The sequence below is a fragment of the Hesperophylax consimilis genome, chromosome 6, assembly GCF_061612785.1.
Source record: "Hesperophylax consimilis isolate HC1 chromosome 6, BYU_Hcon_1.0, whole genome shotgun sequence".
NCBI lineage: Eukaryota > Metazoa > Arthropoda > Insecta > Trichoptera > Limnephilidae > Hesperophylax > Hesperophylax consimilis.
Window position 1 is genome coordinate 27,352,070 of NC_142841.1, and position 15,356 is coordinate 27,367,425.

General features: G+C 34.7%; 1 protein-coding gene across 2 annotated transcripts; it reads left to right on the plus strand.

The window, feature by feature from the left end:
• The first annotated feature begins 46 nt into the window (after positions 1 to 46).
• On the plus strand, positions 47 to 15,067 carry LOC149423161 (uncharacterized). 2 transcript variants are annotated; one of them, XM_089632890.1, is made up of 9 exons: positions 47 to 124; positions 726 to 948; positions 5,388 to 5,549; positions 5,759 to 6,067; positions 6,846 to 7,011; positions 8,381 to 8,528; positions 9,408 to 9,558; positions 9,910 to 11,446; positions 11,656 to 15,067. In XM_089632890.1, exons 2-9 carry the CDS (start codon positions 757 to 759, stop codon positions 13,734 to 13,736), a joined length of 4,746 nt encoding a protein of 1,581 aa, XP_089489016.1. In that variant the 5' UTR covers positions 47 to 124; positions 726 to 756; the 3' UTR covers positions 13,737 to 15,067. The 2 variants fall into 2 exon arrangements, with proteins under 2 accessions (XP_089489016.1, XP_089489017.1); XM_089632891.1 differs by having other exon boundaries at positions 9,910 to 10,324; positions 12,069 to 12,717.
• Positions 15,068 to 15,356: the final 289 nt, after the last annotated feature.

The window sequence follows — 15,356 nt, forward strand, 5'->3', positions numbered from 1 at the left end:
GTGCTGCCATTATTGTCATTTTTCGCGGAATTTGTGAGAACAATCCCTGACAAAAATGGAGTCGCCGTCGTTGGGAATGTGAAAGGTCCTGTACCAGCGTATTTTTTCAATTACTAATTTCTATGTGAGTAAACATCAATTTAAGATATTCGTTGTCTTTCCCAATGTATCAATAGTTAATTTTTTCAATAACTGTGCCGAAATATTGCCATTGCTTGCATTAAATTGAGGGAGAGACTTCCTCTCTTTTAGCGATTCATTATGGCACGGACTGAAAGAATTCGAAGCGTTCGGCGTATTTATTCAAAATATGTCCGCCTTCGAAGCTATTAATATGCGTTTTTAACAATTCAAAATATTATTTTAAACCAATGCACTTAATTGTAGTGCTGTTACATTATGTAATTCAATAACTCAAATCACGTTTTTCGAATAGTGATAATATTTTACGTTAGTGAAACAATAGAAGATACCGACAAGCTACCTGCGTATCTTGGACCAATTTTTTTTTACCTAACGTAACTGTAACATAAAATAACGTCACTCGGGAACATAAAATAATGTCTCTCGGAAGATTCAAGATAATAATAACAATTCCAATTTTATTTACAATAAATTTGCGAAGATTAAATATGCAACTGACATGAAATTTGATGTTGCAAATTTTTCATAAATTGTGTGGTTTGTGTGTGCGTGTTTTTTTCTAATAGCTCCTTTTTTTACAGATTCTGAATAGGTACTTATGAATAATTCAAGATGACCAAACAAAATGGAAAAATTCAACGCTCCAAAAACAGAGCTGTCGGTTCTCCGTCATCGACAGAATCGTGCCAAATGGAAGATGAGTCGAGACCGATCCCAGATCTCTCAATACTTAGGAAATCTATCCAAACCAGTATCACGGGCTTTACACAAGCCCGGGATGTATTTGATACTGGAACAGAAGAGGTATTTTTCAAACATTGTTTCCTATATCATTCACATCAATAATTAACTATTGTAAGATTCTATTAACAGTGTGAGGTAATTTAGATAAACGAGTGATAATTTGCAGGCATTTTAAGTGTATCACTAAAACTGAAAACTAATCTGGCAAACCTGAAAATGAATCTATTTGAAGCATATTAGTTTTAGATTTTAGTCATCTATTTATTACCCTGTAGACAAATAAAGCAGCATCAAAACTGGAATATTACACTATATCCCTGTGTCCACTGCTGAACAGTTTAATTATAGTGCTATTTATAGAATACATGAACAGCATTGACCTCTTATTTCTGCAGACACATTCATTGAGTTTCTTTGTCAGGTTTGTGTAATTGCACTATTTATTACTTCTACAAAGTAAATGTAAATTGAATGACTTCAAAATAATGATGTTTTGTTTGGTGGATATTGCCTACGAGGTCACACTATTATCAATTCTTGGTCTGGATTACCAAATGAATTATTATATCACATGGTTTGTTTACCTCTGATAGTAAGTCTAGAATGATTTATCTAAATAAAGATTATAAAGCCGCACCCCGGCTAAATAACCAGCAGATTTAATGGACAATACTTTCTACCTACTGATATAATGTATTAAATATTTTTTTAAAGATAAACTTCCTCCGTTTAAGAATAACCTCACCGTATTTTACTACTATCATTGACCAACACATCCAAGATATTTTCAAAAAATCATTTCTCTGAATGTAACTAGCTATTCTAGAGAAACTACTTATGGTAAATTATATACTGTTTTTATAAATATATATATCAGTCAATGATGTTATAATATATCTAGATTTGTATTATGTGGCAAATAAGAAAGACTTATGTTTCCAGTAAATTCTTAATTCAAACGTTGCTCATGTATGACAAAGATAATCATAAAAAAATGTGTATGAATGAAATAAACGAGAGGACCGGGCGGCGTTTTCATATTCATGAGTTGCATCGAATACTACCTCAAGACCGACTAGTGACAAGCGTTTTTGAGACGGAATTTGAGGTGTCAAGTGATCAAGTCAGTGCCGTGCCATATTAGAGCAACAGCAGTTTACAAATGTCGGCGATGCTTGTTGATACTCATGGTTACTGCTGATATCTATATTGTTTTAACAAAAGCATATAAATAAGCAGTGTGGTTAGACTATTTTAAATAGTGAAGTTTAGTTGAAGCCAGCACGGACTTTGTAATTTGGCTGTTATGCGCCCAGACCTCTCTCTACTTTAGTCGGCCTTGCATTTTCTTTATCACGCATAAAATCTTCAGTCGGGAAACAACAATATTATTAATAATAATTGAAAAAAATAAGTAATTTGTGTGTATTTACAAATGGAATGTTATTATTCCTTGGCTTTTACTAGTTTTTGCCGAATAATTAAAAAAAATTCTCCTTACACACAATGGCATTTTGGCACCTTTTTAAGGCAATTTACTTAGAGCTAGCACCCAACCATACGCGACGCGTGACAGTTTAGTACTAAAACTGTGAAATCGAAAGTACTACAATTGACATTCTTTTTGCTTGCCACTTTCAGATTTCTGCAGGGCGTCTATATAATATAGTGTAATGTCATTGGTCACAATATTAAAATGATAAATAATAATTATTTAATATTATTTGACGTCAAACAAGCCCAATACAACATTCTGTTATGACTGAGAAACAAACCAACGTGAACTTTGTTACTAGGATACCTTTTTATTAATAACCCGAGTAGTCAATCCCTTCAGATTCTTGAAACCGTGTTCCATTTGATTTTGGGAGGTATTTTGTGGTTAAGAGGACTGGTTTTCAGTTGAATGGTAATCACAAACTGCCTAATCTTTCTGAACGTCTAGTAACTCAAGGTTTCAGTTGCTGTTTTGGAAAATTTTAAGAAAACAACTTATTCTTGCTTACTTAGCAGTTATTTCAATGATATATAAATGCTTTTCACACTATATGGGAATATTTTTGTCTCGAATATAGAAGTAAATCAGCTTTTAACCCTTAAATGCATACTGTTGCAAAACTGCAACATACCGTTCAAACCACCTTTAACTCTTTGGTGTATACTTAATGCATGCCGTTTTAGAATTATCAAGTTCACGGTAATATATTTTATCGAGTGGCATCACCTTTTTTTTCAAAATTTTTTGTCAAATGTCACTTTTTCCTTAACCTCTCAGACATAGAATTTTATTTATTATGTGTTCCTTTGAGAACTGTCAGAATGTGATAATTTTTGTGTTATTTACGAGTTTTACTAAAATCTTCATAACTCACGTTTTGGGAAACGTAGCCTCATTCTAAAAAATGTTTTGGAAAGGTTATGAAATCCACTATCGCATTGTGTTGTTATACGTAAATATTTGCGTTTCTAAATATACATTTTATGAAAACGTCAAAAATATGTAAAAATCCCTTTACCATTATTTCAAAGCCTTGAAAAATGTACTTTTTTCTGTGTAGCATAAAGGAATAACACTTTATATATTGAAGAAATATATTTAAAAACTATTAGTCACCTCAAAATATTAACCGTCCAAACTAAAATATTTTTAATAAATTATTTTGAAACGCAATAAATTATTAACGAACATCTTGACAGTTTCAATCGGCTTAGATAATGCACCTCTACGTTCCATAGATATTCTTGAATACAGACGCGTAGCGTTATTCATTATCGATACTCTGTTTTTTAAATCATGGCAATCCGTATACTAGTGATGGAAATAAATCAATTTTTGTAAAATCTCGCGCGTTTACGTGAAAAGACGTTCTAATGTCTTGACCGCTATTATCATATTTACGTCTTTTGACGTTCTAATGTTCTGAGTGGTTAACAAAGTGAAGATTCTCGAAAATTGGTTGGAGGTTAGAATTACAGTTTTGTTTTGCTGTTATTATTTTGATTTTCTTAGGTAAGTAGATACAATAATACAATACTTATATGTAATAACTCGTATTTTTCCGGTACACTTATTAGTTTTGAGAAATTTTTTTAGGTTTTTTATTTTTTTTTCATACGTAAATTGTTCATATTAATTTTTATTAAATACATGGTGTTGTAAACCTGCAACAATTTTTTTTTAATCAAATATCATTAAAAAATTACAAAAAAATAAAATTCTTTATATTTCCTTGCATATGCATGTAAATATCTACAAAATATTTTTTTTTCCAGAAAAATTAATAAATCATGCATTTAAGGGTTAAGGCAGAGTCGTTCACATTCACATACAACAGTTCCAATTTTGAAAATTTCACACTCGTATGCACAAGGAAGTTATATTGTTTAATAATGTGATGCAGTAGACATAAATATATTTTAATGGTTTGCTATGAATAGAAAACAGGTTTTCTTTACAAGATCACTAAATCTAATAGTGATATATAGTTCTGATGGCATTACAAAATACTTTGTTACAATCATTATTTATAACGGCTTATTTTGATAATTAGTGCAGCAATCAAAATACTTCTGGTTCAATTCCCGTTAAGAGTAAATACTAATCATAGTCATATTAATTGAGAATTTCTTCTCAATATGTTTTTGCGCTTCTTTGGAATTGAACTCTAGACATTTCGACTCAACCATTACTCTACAGAGGTCATACTTCAAGCTTTTTATTATTTTTAATACAGGTTTTTTCAGATGTAAACTTCAACCCTTCAGCAATAATTAAATTTGCAGAAAAAAAACTAACTAACCATCACGCCATTTCCCCACACAGATAGGCAAAGAGGATAAATCGCCACACAACTCTGTCTCAGCACACACTCCTTGCTTCATTCACATTTATATAGCATATCATGAAGTAATTAATACAAATAGGTAACTCGATTTGTCGCCGATTTGTAAAGCGCCATTTTTGTGCAAAATCACCTCAAAGGTGCTGTGATTATATTATGTTATTTATTTATATGTTAGACTATTCAGTTTATGTGTATTACTTTTATATTTTTCAGTGTATTTTTTAAGGTGAAATTTAATATCTTTTATATTGTTATTTATATTTCTGAATCCTTCTGGTAATAAATTTTAAAAATTTACTCTAGGATATTTATAATAGAATTACCCCATTGTTGTTTTTTTTGAAGTTGCGAGAATTGACGTTTGACTATGATTTAATTTTTTTACATTTTGAGGAATGGTTTTTTGTGTAACTTGAAAACGCTGATTAAAGAGTTACCTAGTTGTAGTAATTACCCCGCGATGTTCTCATAAATATTCTTATGTTATTCTCTTGATGGTAGTGAAGGAAGCAATTGACAATAACTTTGGTGAAGGAGACAGTATAGGATGTTGAGGTTAAGTGATTTATTGAGCACAGACATGCTTCCCGGAAACTGGGGAAGATAAATATAAATGTAATGTTTGGATTGTAATTATATGTTTTAATTTTTCAGTTGAAGGAAATGCTCTCGTTGGAATGTGATGTGATATATGAATGTCGAGTTTGTAGGAACCTGTTTAGAAGCCTCGCCAATTTTATATCGCATAAAAGGGTATACTGTCGACAGAAATTCAACACTTCCCTTCATGCGCATTTCATCAACAATAAATTTTTAGTGAGTTAATCAAGTATCAATTAATTTTCTTACGGATAACTTTTCATCTTTTAACTGAGAAACTAATGAAATATATACATTTTTTACCCATTAAATCCATGCTATGTAATGTGTCTATGTAACTAACTACATACTATGTATAAAAGTACTGGATTCTCTTCACGTGAATTATTTATAAAATTTATTTAATTTTATGGTGTGTATTTCAGAAAGATGACATGATGATGATATTACAAAATGAACAAGACTATCAGAATTTTCTCAACAACAAAAATACTCCGGAGAACGAAAAACAATTTAAAAACGTAACTGACAAGTCCACTGCGAAAGATCTCACGTCGATCGTGGAAAGATTAGCTTCAAAAAACAAAAATACTTCAAATTTAGGAAATTCAACTAGTAGTAAACCGCCACCTGAAAGATTAATCAAATTTCAATCCATTACTTCTTCTCCGATGGCTGTTTATCAAAATATGTGTTCATCGCAGAAAGATCTCCAAGATTTAATAAAGGATCAGGTACTTAAACTATTTAGTTTTTTTAGTATTTATTACATTAGTTGTTGCGACACATCAATAAAAGCATTTTACCAAAATAATAACCTTAAAATGTCTTCATTTTGAGTGTGGAAGAAATATACAGCATCGCCTTGGTGAAAAATACCATTCAAATGAAAAAATGCATTAATACTTATAATTGGATAGCCTTCTCCTTTATTTTTTATAACTTTCACCCAAACATGTGAGATGCGATAGTCACACAGGTTCCAGACAATTAGGATTCTCGAGTATCATCACATTAAGAAAAATATCTTGACTGTTATTACTCAGGGTCACGTTAATTGAATACCAATCTGAATAAACGCTGAGTTTATACTAGGCTTACACAGCCCTTTTGATTTGAGAAAAAATGAAATACTTCCATTAACAATATTATTTATACCAATAACTCAAAAAATTCTCTATTTAATGGTTTGTACAAATTTCTGAAAAATTACTAATCACAATATTATTTGTCCACTTGTGAGTGCCCCGAGAACTCGTAGGAGTGTTTCTGGTAACGAATATAATATTTTTGTTAATTATAGTGATTTATTTTTGGGGTATTATGCCTTTGGCTATGTTGGCTAAAGAAGGAGGAATAATACCCCAAAAATAAATCACTATAATTAACAAAAATAATAAATCACATCAATACTTTTGGCCGTGAAAATTTCAAATCGTAATGTTGTTTGTTGTTTATTAATATATCCTATCATTTAATCCAATGTTTTCCAATGTAATCATTTGGTTACAGGTGACAGAATTAGATAATATGATATCTTCAAGGGAAGCCATCTTAGGTCCTGACGGGAAGCTGTTATTGGACACTGTCTCATCTGCTCCGAAGAGTAATGATGCCGTCATTCAGATTAGTGATGAAGATGAGGAAAACACTGGCCATGAAATTGTCTGCAAAATATGTAAATATATTTAATTCTTTTTTCTTTCATACCGTGACTGGAGCAGATTCTCAAAGCTACATAGATTTAAATTTTATGACTTTAGTTTTTCTAGTTAATTTTTACAATCTCATAATTGAACATTATAGATATATACATGAGCATGTATTATACATATATACATGAGCGTTCGCAAAATGTTCCACCAACATAATATGCTCGTGGGTACCATCAATCAATAAGCTTCAGTCAGTTACAAGTGCTTGCCGGGTAAGGGTCTCCAGTATCCAACAATTACTGCAAAATGCTTTCATGTATACAAAGAGCACAAGCAGTTCTGGAAAAGATAGAAATAGCGATGGTGTAACCATTTGTAGTGGTACGCCACTACTCGAGTCGGACGGTATCAGGTACTACTAAGTACACGGTGCCAAGCGCTAAGGTACCTAGGCCGTCATAAAAGATACTGGACACTTCGGCCGTTGCCTAGAGATCATTACGGACGGTACCTGAAACTACCGCCTTATTGCTACAGCCATTGGACGACCGCTAGAATCTTCAGCATTACGGGCGGCAACATTTGTAGCGATTGCAACTAGAATGTTCGGGAACGTTCTTAGGTGCAACTTGAATCGTATTGGAACCTACTAACGAACACCGTAGGTACTGCCCATCTACCTACCCGCTGGATGATTCTCGATACATTCGCACCTTATATAAGCGACAGCGGGAAGGTACTCAGGCAGTCTACTACTTACTTATATTTAACGCGCTAATCAAAATAACTTACTCCTTTCGCGCCGCGATTACTTAAATAATCCTTGCCGTGTCTTTGATTAATTACTTATGTGATATATAAATTATTTTAAGCTGTTATATTCCAGCAACAGAATAAATATATTATAAAATATCACATTCTTTAAATTTTACATATTCAACCTTCGCAACACATTCATCAGTAAATAGTGTTTTACCATAGTAAAATGGCGATATCATATTAAAAAAGTGTAACATATTTATACACAATGTACGGTGTACCGTGATACGGAACACACCACGAGATGAGCTATCTCTGTCGTGCTCAGTTGACCGAGCGTGAAGTAAATTAGATAGAAAGAAAGCAGTTTGCGAAAAGCTCGGATCCGTTCACTGATTGCTGAACCAATAGAATGTGCTCCTCACATGACTTTGAGAAGGGTTCTGACAGTTAATTAAAGTATCAGCCCGTCAATGAAACTAGTGCACTCATATTTCATTCGTTGATTCGGTGATACACACCACCCCATTACCCACTTCCCCTAATGTTTAATGGGAACATTGTTTATAGTTGATTTTAGTCAGAACGCATACTCTACATACCCCAATGTAATTGAATGCATTTTTTTTGCAGGTAAAATAAAGTTTGCGACACTCAAAACCTTGCGGTTTCATATGAAGCACAAGCACGCTCCCAACCGGCTGGTGTTCCCGTGCCCAGATTGCTCTGACACCTTCGCCAATGCCTGGGGAGTTTACCGCCACTTGTTCAAAGTTCACAGGTAATTAATTATATTATCCATGAAAAAATTTTAACTCTTTTCGCTGTAATAAGTGTAAGTAACTTCCCAGTGGTTCGTCATCAACCTGGTGTGCTTCAAATGTTCTCCACTGGCTACGGTCCCTCGCCACTTGCCTCCAGTCCTCCGTCCTGCTCCAATACTTCCACGCATTCTATCCACCTCTCTGTGGGTTACTTCCACTGGGGATTTCAACTTCCCGGTGCATCACAGATTGATTATTATTAGAGTTTAATAAATTATCTGTTCGTCTACCTTCTAAGAAACACAAATGAATACAAATTATAAATGTAAACCTACATAAATAAGTTAAGTCAAACTATGTATAAAAATAATACAACGAAACCACTCGAGCGATAGAGATTTCTGGTCTTTGGTTATGAATTCGGCTGCGCTTATTGCAAAAATCATACCTTTGAATATTAATACGGAAAACTGTTTGCTGTGGTTTAAAGCCAATGGAATCCGAATAACTGATCCAAATTCTAATATTTATTGAGCGAACAAAGGACAATATATTTTAAATAATTACTCCCATTTTTAAATATGTTTATAAGATATGAATATATTTTTTATATAATTTTATTTTTGCACCTTTCTTTTTATTTTCCTTCTTTCTGGTCCAAACTTTATTGATCTTGTGATTCTAAAAATATTCTTATTAAGACTGGTTGAAAAAAGATTTTTTATACAAATCTTACAGCAAGATTGCCTTTATCCTAGCAATATGGTAAATTAGGTAGTGTGGCCTATTTGCCATATGTATCGCCGTATAGACAATAGTGTAATAAGTAGTCGAACACCAACATAAAGAATTTATAGTCTATGTAATTTGATCCATGATGCTTATTATTCTTGCAGAAAAAGTGCCGCTCACATTCGCAAGCTTAGAGACTCAATTCAAAACAAGGCATACCGACTTCAAAAGCCGCCCCCGAGCGAAAAAAAACCAGAAACTCCGGAGGAAACGGAATCCATGAGTGAGCAACATCGAATGGACCTTGAAAATCAGGTTTGAATCAATTAGTTAATAAGATTAGCAGTCTCCACTTTTTACATCTATCTGTTCTATTTCTTTAGATGGTGAATCTGTCATTTCAATTCAAGCTTTGAAGTTTAACATAATATCTTTAGCATAAATATCGGGAACACATTTTAAGATTTAATAGGCATATTTGAAAAAAGCATTTTATTTAACCGTTCTAAATGTTTCTCTTTTTGGAAAAGAAAAATAAGCTTGATATGTTTCTGATGAACTACACAAAGTGGTTAAAAAATTAAATTATGGCTTCGTTATAAGCATCTTAGTGTATAGTAAACTGTACTTTTTATTTTTTTAACTTTTTATTTGGTGTAAACTCAGGCGTGGATGGACAACCTGGAAACGGACGGAGAGGTGCCGCGTTGTGGTGGGTGCGGGCGGCGGTTTGAGAGACGTGCGGCACTGAGTTCCCATCGCCAAACCTGCCAGCTGCGCATCGCCGCACAAAACAAGATCTCCTCCAACTTGCAGCGCCGCGTTATGACCAAAGCTGCGCCCAAAGAACCCTCCGAACCTCCTCCAACCCCACGAATGCCGGCTGTAGAACCCCGCATCAAAATCCCTAAAATAGACACTAAACCCAGTGAAAAAACTATTGAAATCCAAATCAGACGCGATTATAATAAGGGCTCCACGGCGAGCCCTGTTAGTTTGGGAACCAATTCCCCTGTTTCCGAGCCGGCGGGAGACGGAGACGTTGCCATGCCGCTACATAGCTCGGAGTCAGCAGTTAAAGGTGAGAATGGTGCTAGTTTTAATGTTAAAAGTATTCCTAATGTTGATTTAAAAAATAGAAGTGATTCCAAAATGAAGCGGACTGTGCAAGACTGTGGTGATGCGTATGTTAATCCAAACAATTCAGATTCTCTAGATGGGGATACAAACATTCAAATTAAGATCGAAAAACATCCCCTAGACAATTCGCCCGCCAAGAGGAAGAACGGTCTTGATGCAGAATCTTCGCCTATCGATGACAGTGATCTCAATTTCGAAGATATCGAAAGGATTTGTCATTTGGGCTCGGATAGCCCGACAGGTTCGAGTTCGGTCAGTAAGATCATTACAGCCACTAGTTCAACATCTGCCATGGACATGGACATCGATGTGACTCCAACCTCTGCTTTAAGGAAACAAACAATTTGTGAATCTGATATAAATACAAACATTTCAGTTTTAACTGAAAATGACAAAAATCGGGCTTCAAATAAAGCAAAAGAAAATGACCAAATCAATGAGATTGCAAACATTATAGCACTCGACGCACACATTGACACGATAACAGGAAAACTGTTCTGTAAGGATTGCGATGTTGCATTCCTGTCAATTATAACTTTCAGAAAACACATGGCCAAGCACTTTGATTGGAAAAGGTTCAAATGCAAGTTGTGTCACTTCAAAAGCTACAACAGAAGTTGCTGTGTGAATCACTTGAAGTATCAGCACCGGTTGTCTGGGGACCCAAACCGCTTGAAGACTTTTGTGGGAGCCCTCTCTGCTAAGGAAGCCATGGTCACTCAACCTGAAACAACGGAAGCTCCTTCAACCTCTGAAAAATTCGAAGAAACTGTTGATGTGATTCTATTGCTGGATGATGATTCTACAATGGCAGAGGACACCGAGCAATCTTCCATGAGTGTAGACACCTCTACCATCAAGCAAGAGAACATCAAAAGTGAAACCATTCCAACTACGGAACTGTCCATGAGTTCAAGTAGTTCTATATCGTCTTTGAACAATGAAGGGGTGGTTAAAAAGAGAGGAAGGCCAAAAGGCTCCTTCAAGGCTTCAAAAAAGAGACGAAATAATATGGATAAGAATAGCCCCAGTAGCAAGAAGACATCTCCTGTTAAATTTGAAGGTAATTTCACATTTTATTCTATCATTTTGTACCTAATTGAATATTATCACAATATGAATTTAAATGCAATACAAGAAAAAAAACTATTGTTCATATTCAAAAAGTAAATTCCCTTTTCTTCAGTCACCTACTTAAATTAATTTCAGTAAATATTGTAAACAATTTATTTGACGGTACAAAAGTCTAATAATTGTTTTGATTAATTTCAGATTATTCAAATTCGTCCATGGAAATTGCATGTACTCCGGAAAAGCGCATGGATGTGCAAGTGACTGCGGACAATCTACCATCTCCGAAGAGTAATTCTCAACCTTCAAGCAGTGCTAGTTCCGCATTTAGTTTTCTGTCTAAGGGTGTAAATGTACCATCTGGCTCAGATTCAGTAGAAAGCCTGAATAATGCCAAAGAAGAAGTAGAGAAGAATGTATCTAATCGACATACTGCATCATCCACGTCTGCCACAGTCAAAAGACCCATCCGTAATCGTGTTAAACCTTTAAATAAAGATTTTGAGTATGACCTGTCCAATTTGTTGAAACTAGAAGCTGAAGCATATAAAGAATCTCATATGACATCGAATATATCACAAAAAAACCAACTGAAACGGAAACCATTGTTACAGAACGAGAACTTGCCAGTGGATCCGCCAATACAAGCTGGAGGAGCAAAGGATTCCTCGAGTCCAAAGGCGCCCATTACAGTCCCCAAAGGCTGCCAAGGAGCCCTACAATCAGTCTCCCTCAAAGCAGCTCATCGAGGAAAGGCGGTCATGAAGCAGAGTCAACTGCTCACGACTCGGCGAGACCTTCCTCCTTTCATCGCCCGTACCAACACCCGCCCCGTCTCACGCAAGTCCCCTCCGGACACCCCTCCACCGGCCTCTCCAGCCAAAGATTCCACCGAGGCGATTCCTCTTCTGAAGATAGTGGGGGCGAAAATTGTGCCACTCCCCCACATACCTTCGACGATATCAGACAAATCATCTTTGGTCAAGTTTCTTCCGAAAATTGGAACTCCTACACCGTCAACGCCCGTTCACAGCCTGACGCCCAAGAGAATAGGGATGCTGCCAAAGAAGGTGAGGCAGGAGCTACCGAGCCCTCCCCAGAAGTCAGCCAAAAATAAAACTGAAATATTAGTCAAGACTAAAATAAATAAAGAGAAAGATAAATGCGCTATCTTGGAGAATATGTCGAAGATATTTTCTGATGAAAAGAACTCGTCGAGTACACCTAGTACAAGTACAGGTAGCACAGCCCCAAGTTCGGGTAGTGGTGCACCGAGTACAGCAATTGAAACATCAAGTGTAAGTAATATTACAACAAGTACAAGTAGTAATATACCCAAAACAAGTGGTGTTGCGCCAAGTACAAGTGCTTCTAAACCAAGTTCATGTATTGGCACACCCAGGACGTGTGGTATTGCTCTGACTATAAAAACGCTTCCATTAAGTACAAGTAGTGAAAGTCCAACTACTACAAGTATCATTATCAAAGGGGAACCTCTTGATGAGAATTCTGATGCTTCCATTTCCAAATGTCCAACAGCCGAGCAATATACTAAAGAGTCAAAGAAAACTTCCAAGAATATCAATTCCTCGAGTGTGCCAAGTGATGGTGAACAAATAGAAGCTCTAGTTGATAATTTCAATTACTTGGACAAGAAGACTTCTAAAGAGTCAAAGAGGACTTCAAAGATCAACTCTTCCATTGCATCTGGTTGTAGTGATCAAACAGAAGTTAAAGGTGACAATTGTGATAACCCAACTGAGAAAATCGTTAAAAGGTCAAAGAAATCTTTAAGCACATCAGGTGGCAGTGATGGAACCGAAACTATATCAGAGAAGTGTAACACCCCCAATAGAGAAACTAAACCAGTTGGGAAATCTACAAAAGACTCATCAAACAGTATTAATGCACAAACAGAACCCGACTCAGAAAATTACAATCACTTTAACATGGAATGTAATTTAAAAGATGAAATTATTTCAGATCCAAGTAACAGTGAAATGGGAACGCCCGAAAAGCTAAGAAATGTCAGTGTTATATCTTACGCAAAAAGAAGTGTGTTGAAAGAAAATGATGAAGCAAGCAAAAGGGTCCTTGTCAAATCAATTCATAAAAATAAGGAAGGTGTGAATGTGAAGGACCTCAAAAATAAATTAGCACATTACCTCACACTGAATCAAGTTAAAATTACTCCTGAAAATCCTGCACGAAAGGATGTGGAACATTCTAGAGACGATGCACCTTCAACAAACGTAAATAATAAATTGGAGAAAACCGAGTAAATCAACTCTGCAAACATTTACCAAATCCTGTGATATAGATAGATATATGTTTCAAGCTTAAAGTTATTTGTCCATTCAAGTCCCGAATTGGGGACAGCTCTGTGGACTCACGCTGCTCAATTGTTCATGATGTTGTGAAATTATTAAACTATTATTAATCTTTGTCCACAATCAAACTAATTGGTTTTGATTAGTGATAATTTAACGAATTTTTACAATGACTAAATATTATTGATCCTATTCTAATGTGTAATCGTATTATCGGAATAGGAATGTAATTGTTTACAGGTTTTTCAGCAATATTATTTACATAATTCATGTTCGTTCATTTTTTAAATTAATAAATTATGAGCAGTTGGTAGACATAATTCATTTTGAAACCGACGCAGTTTTGGATAGAGTAGCTAGTCTGATATTTTGGCTATTACTTAAAAGCAATTCCATGCTAATTTTATTTTTCAACCGATCATTCACAAAAGTATGATGTGCATACTTATAATCATTGTAATAATTTAAGACAGTGTTTTCTTATTATTTTTATGTGTCGGAAGATTAGCAATGACAAATTTATTGATGCAATTTTTTGGAGGTGGGTCAAGATGTGTCTCTTTTTAGCATGGTCATAAAAAAAACACTGTTTTTATCCAAATATTCATTAACGTCTTCCTAGCTGTTGTGGAAATATTGTGCGATCATTCTCTATTAGGTGGTTCTAAATGTATTATTATTTGTTGTGCTTCGGTGATTTTTTTAAATATTCCCAGATGTTAGTAGATTTAGTTGAAAGTACCAATATTTTATATATAAGACACGAGCCCGAATGAGAGGTTTAGTTTACTGAATGTTCGACTTGTTCTTTGCCTATAGAGTTGACGGCACTTATACAAAATGAATTTACTATGTGAACAAAGAGATGCACCATCTTGACTGACCATATGTACATCTATATTAATTCACTAATACCAATAATTGTTGGTAAAGCAATTTGTTAATGAATCCAGATATTTGTATTGTTTGTTTTAAATGTGACTATTCTATACTTACATTATAATGTAGAAAGTGCTGCAACATTCAACTGCGAAACCCGTGTGGGTAACACAATACATTTTTAGTTCTGCTTATAATTCGAAAAGCACAATCATTATGAATAATAAATTCGTTTTATTTTCTCAATGATTTTCTTTTTTTGTACAAATATTACATTGTGTGTAGATCAAGACCATCCAGTGTAATACCTAAAGAGATGGAGGTGTGTTCCCCACAAATTTATATAATTCTTATTTTAAGTTATCATCTGAATAGGTGGAATCATGAAATGTATTCTTATTATTTAAGAGAAAAATCACTATTATAAACCTTTGTAATCTGTTTATTTGTTTAATTTTATTACTATTGAAACCAATTACTTATCAGATATATATTCATGATATATATTTTATCATTAACTCCACACAGGACGCCGTGAGGGAAACTATTTTACTATTTCATCTTTGGGAATGTGTGGAGGGTCTTTTTATGGAAAGGAAATTCTGGGAAAAAAGTGTAGGATTCTGGGTCTCAGTGTGTCCAGGAGTGACTGAAGTATGAATCCACCCCTCCCGCTGCGGTCTAAGCCAATAG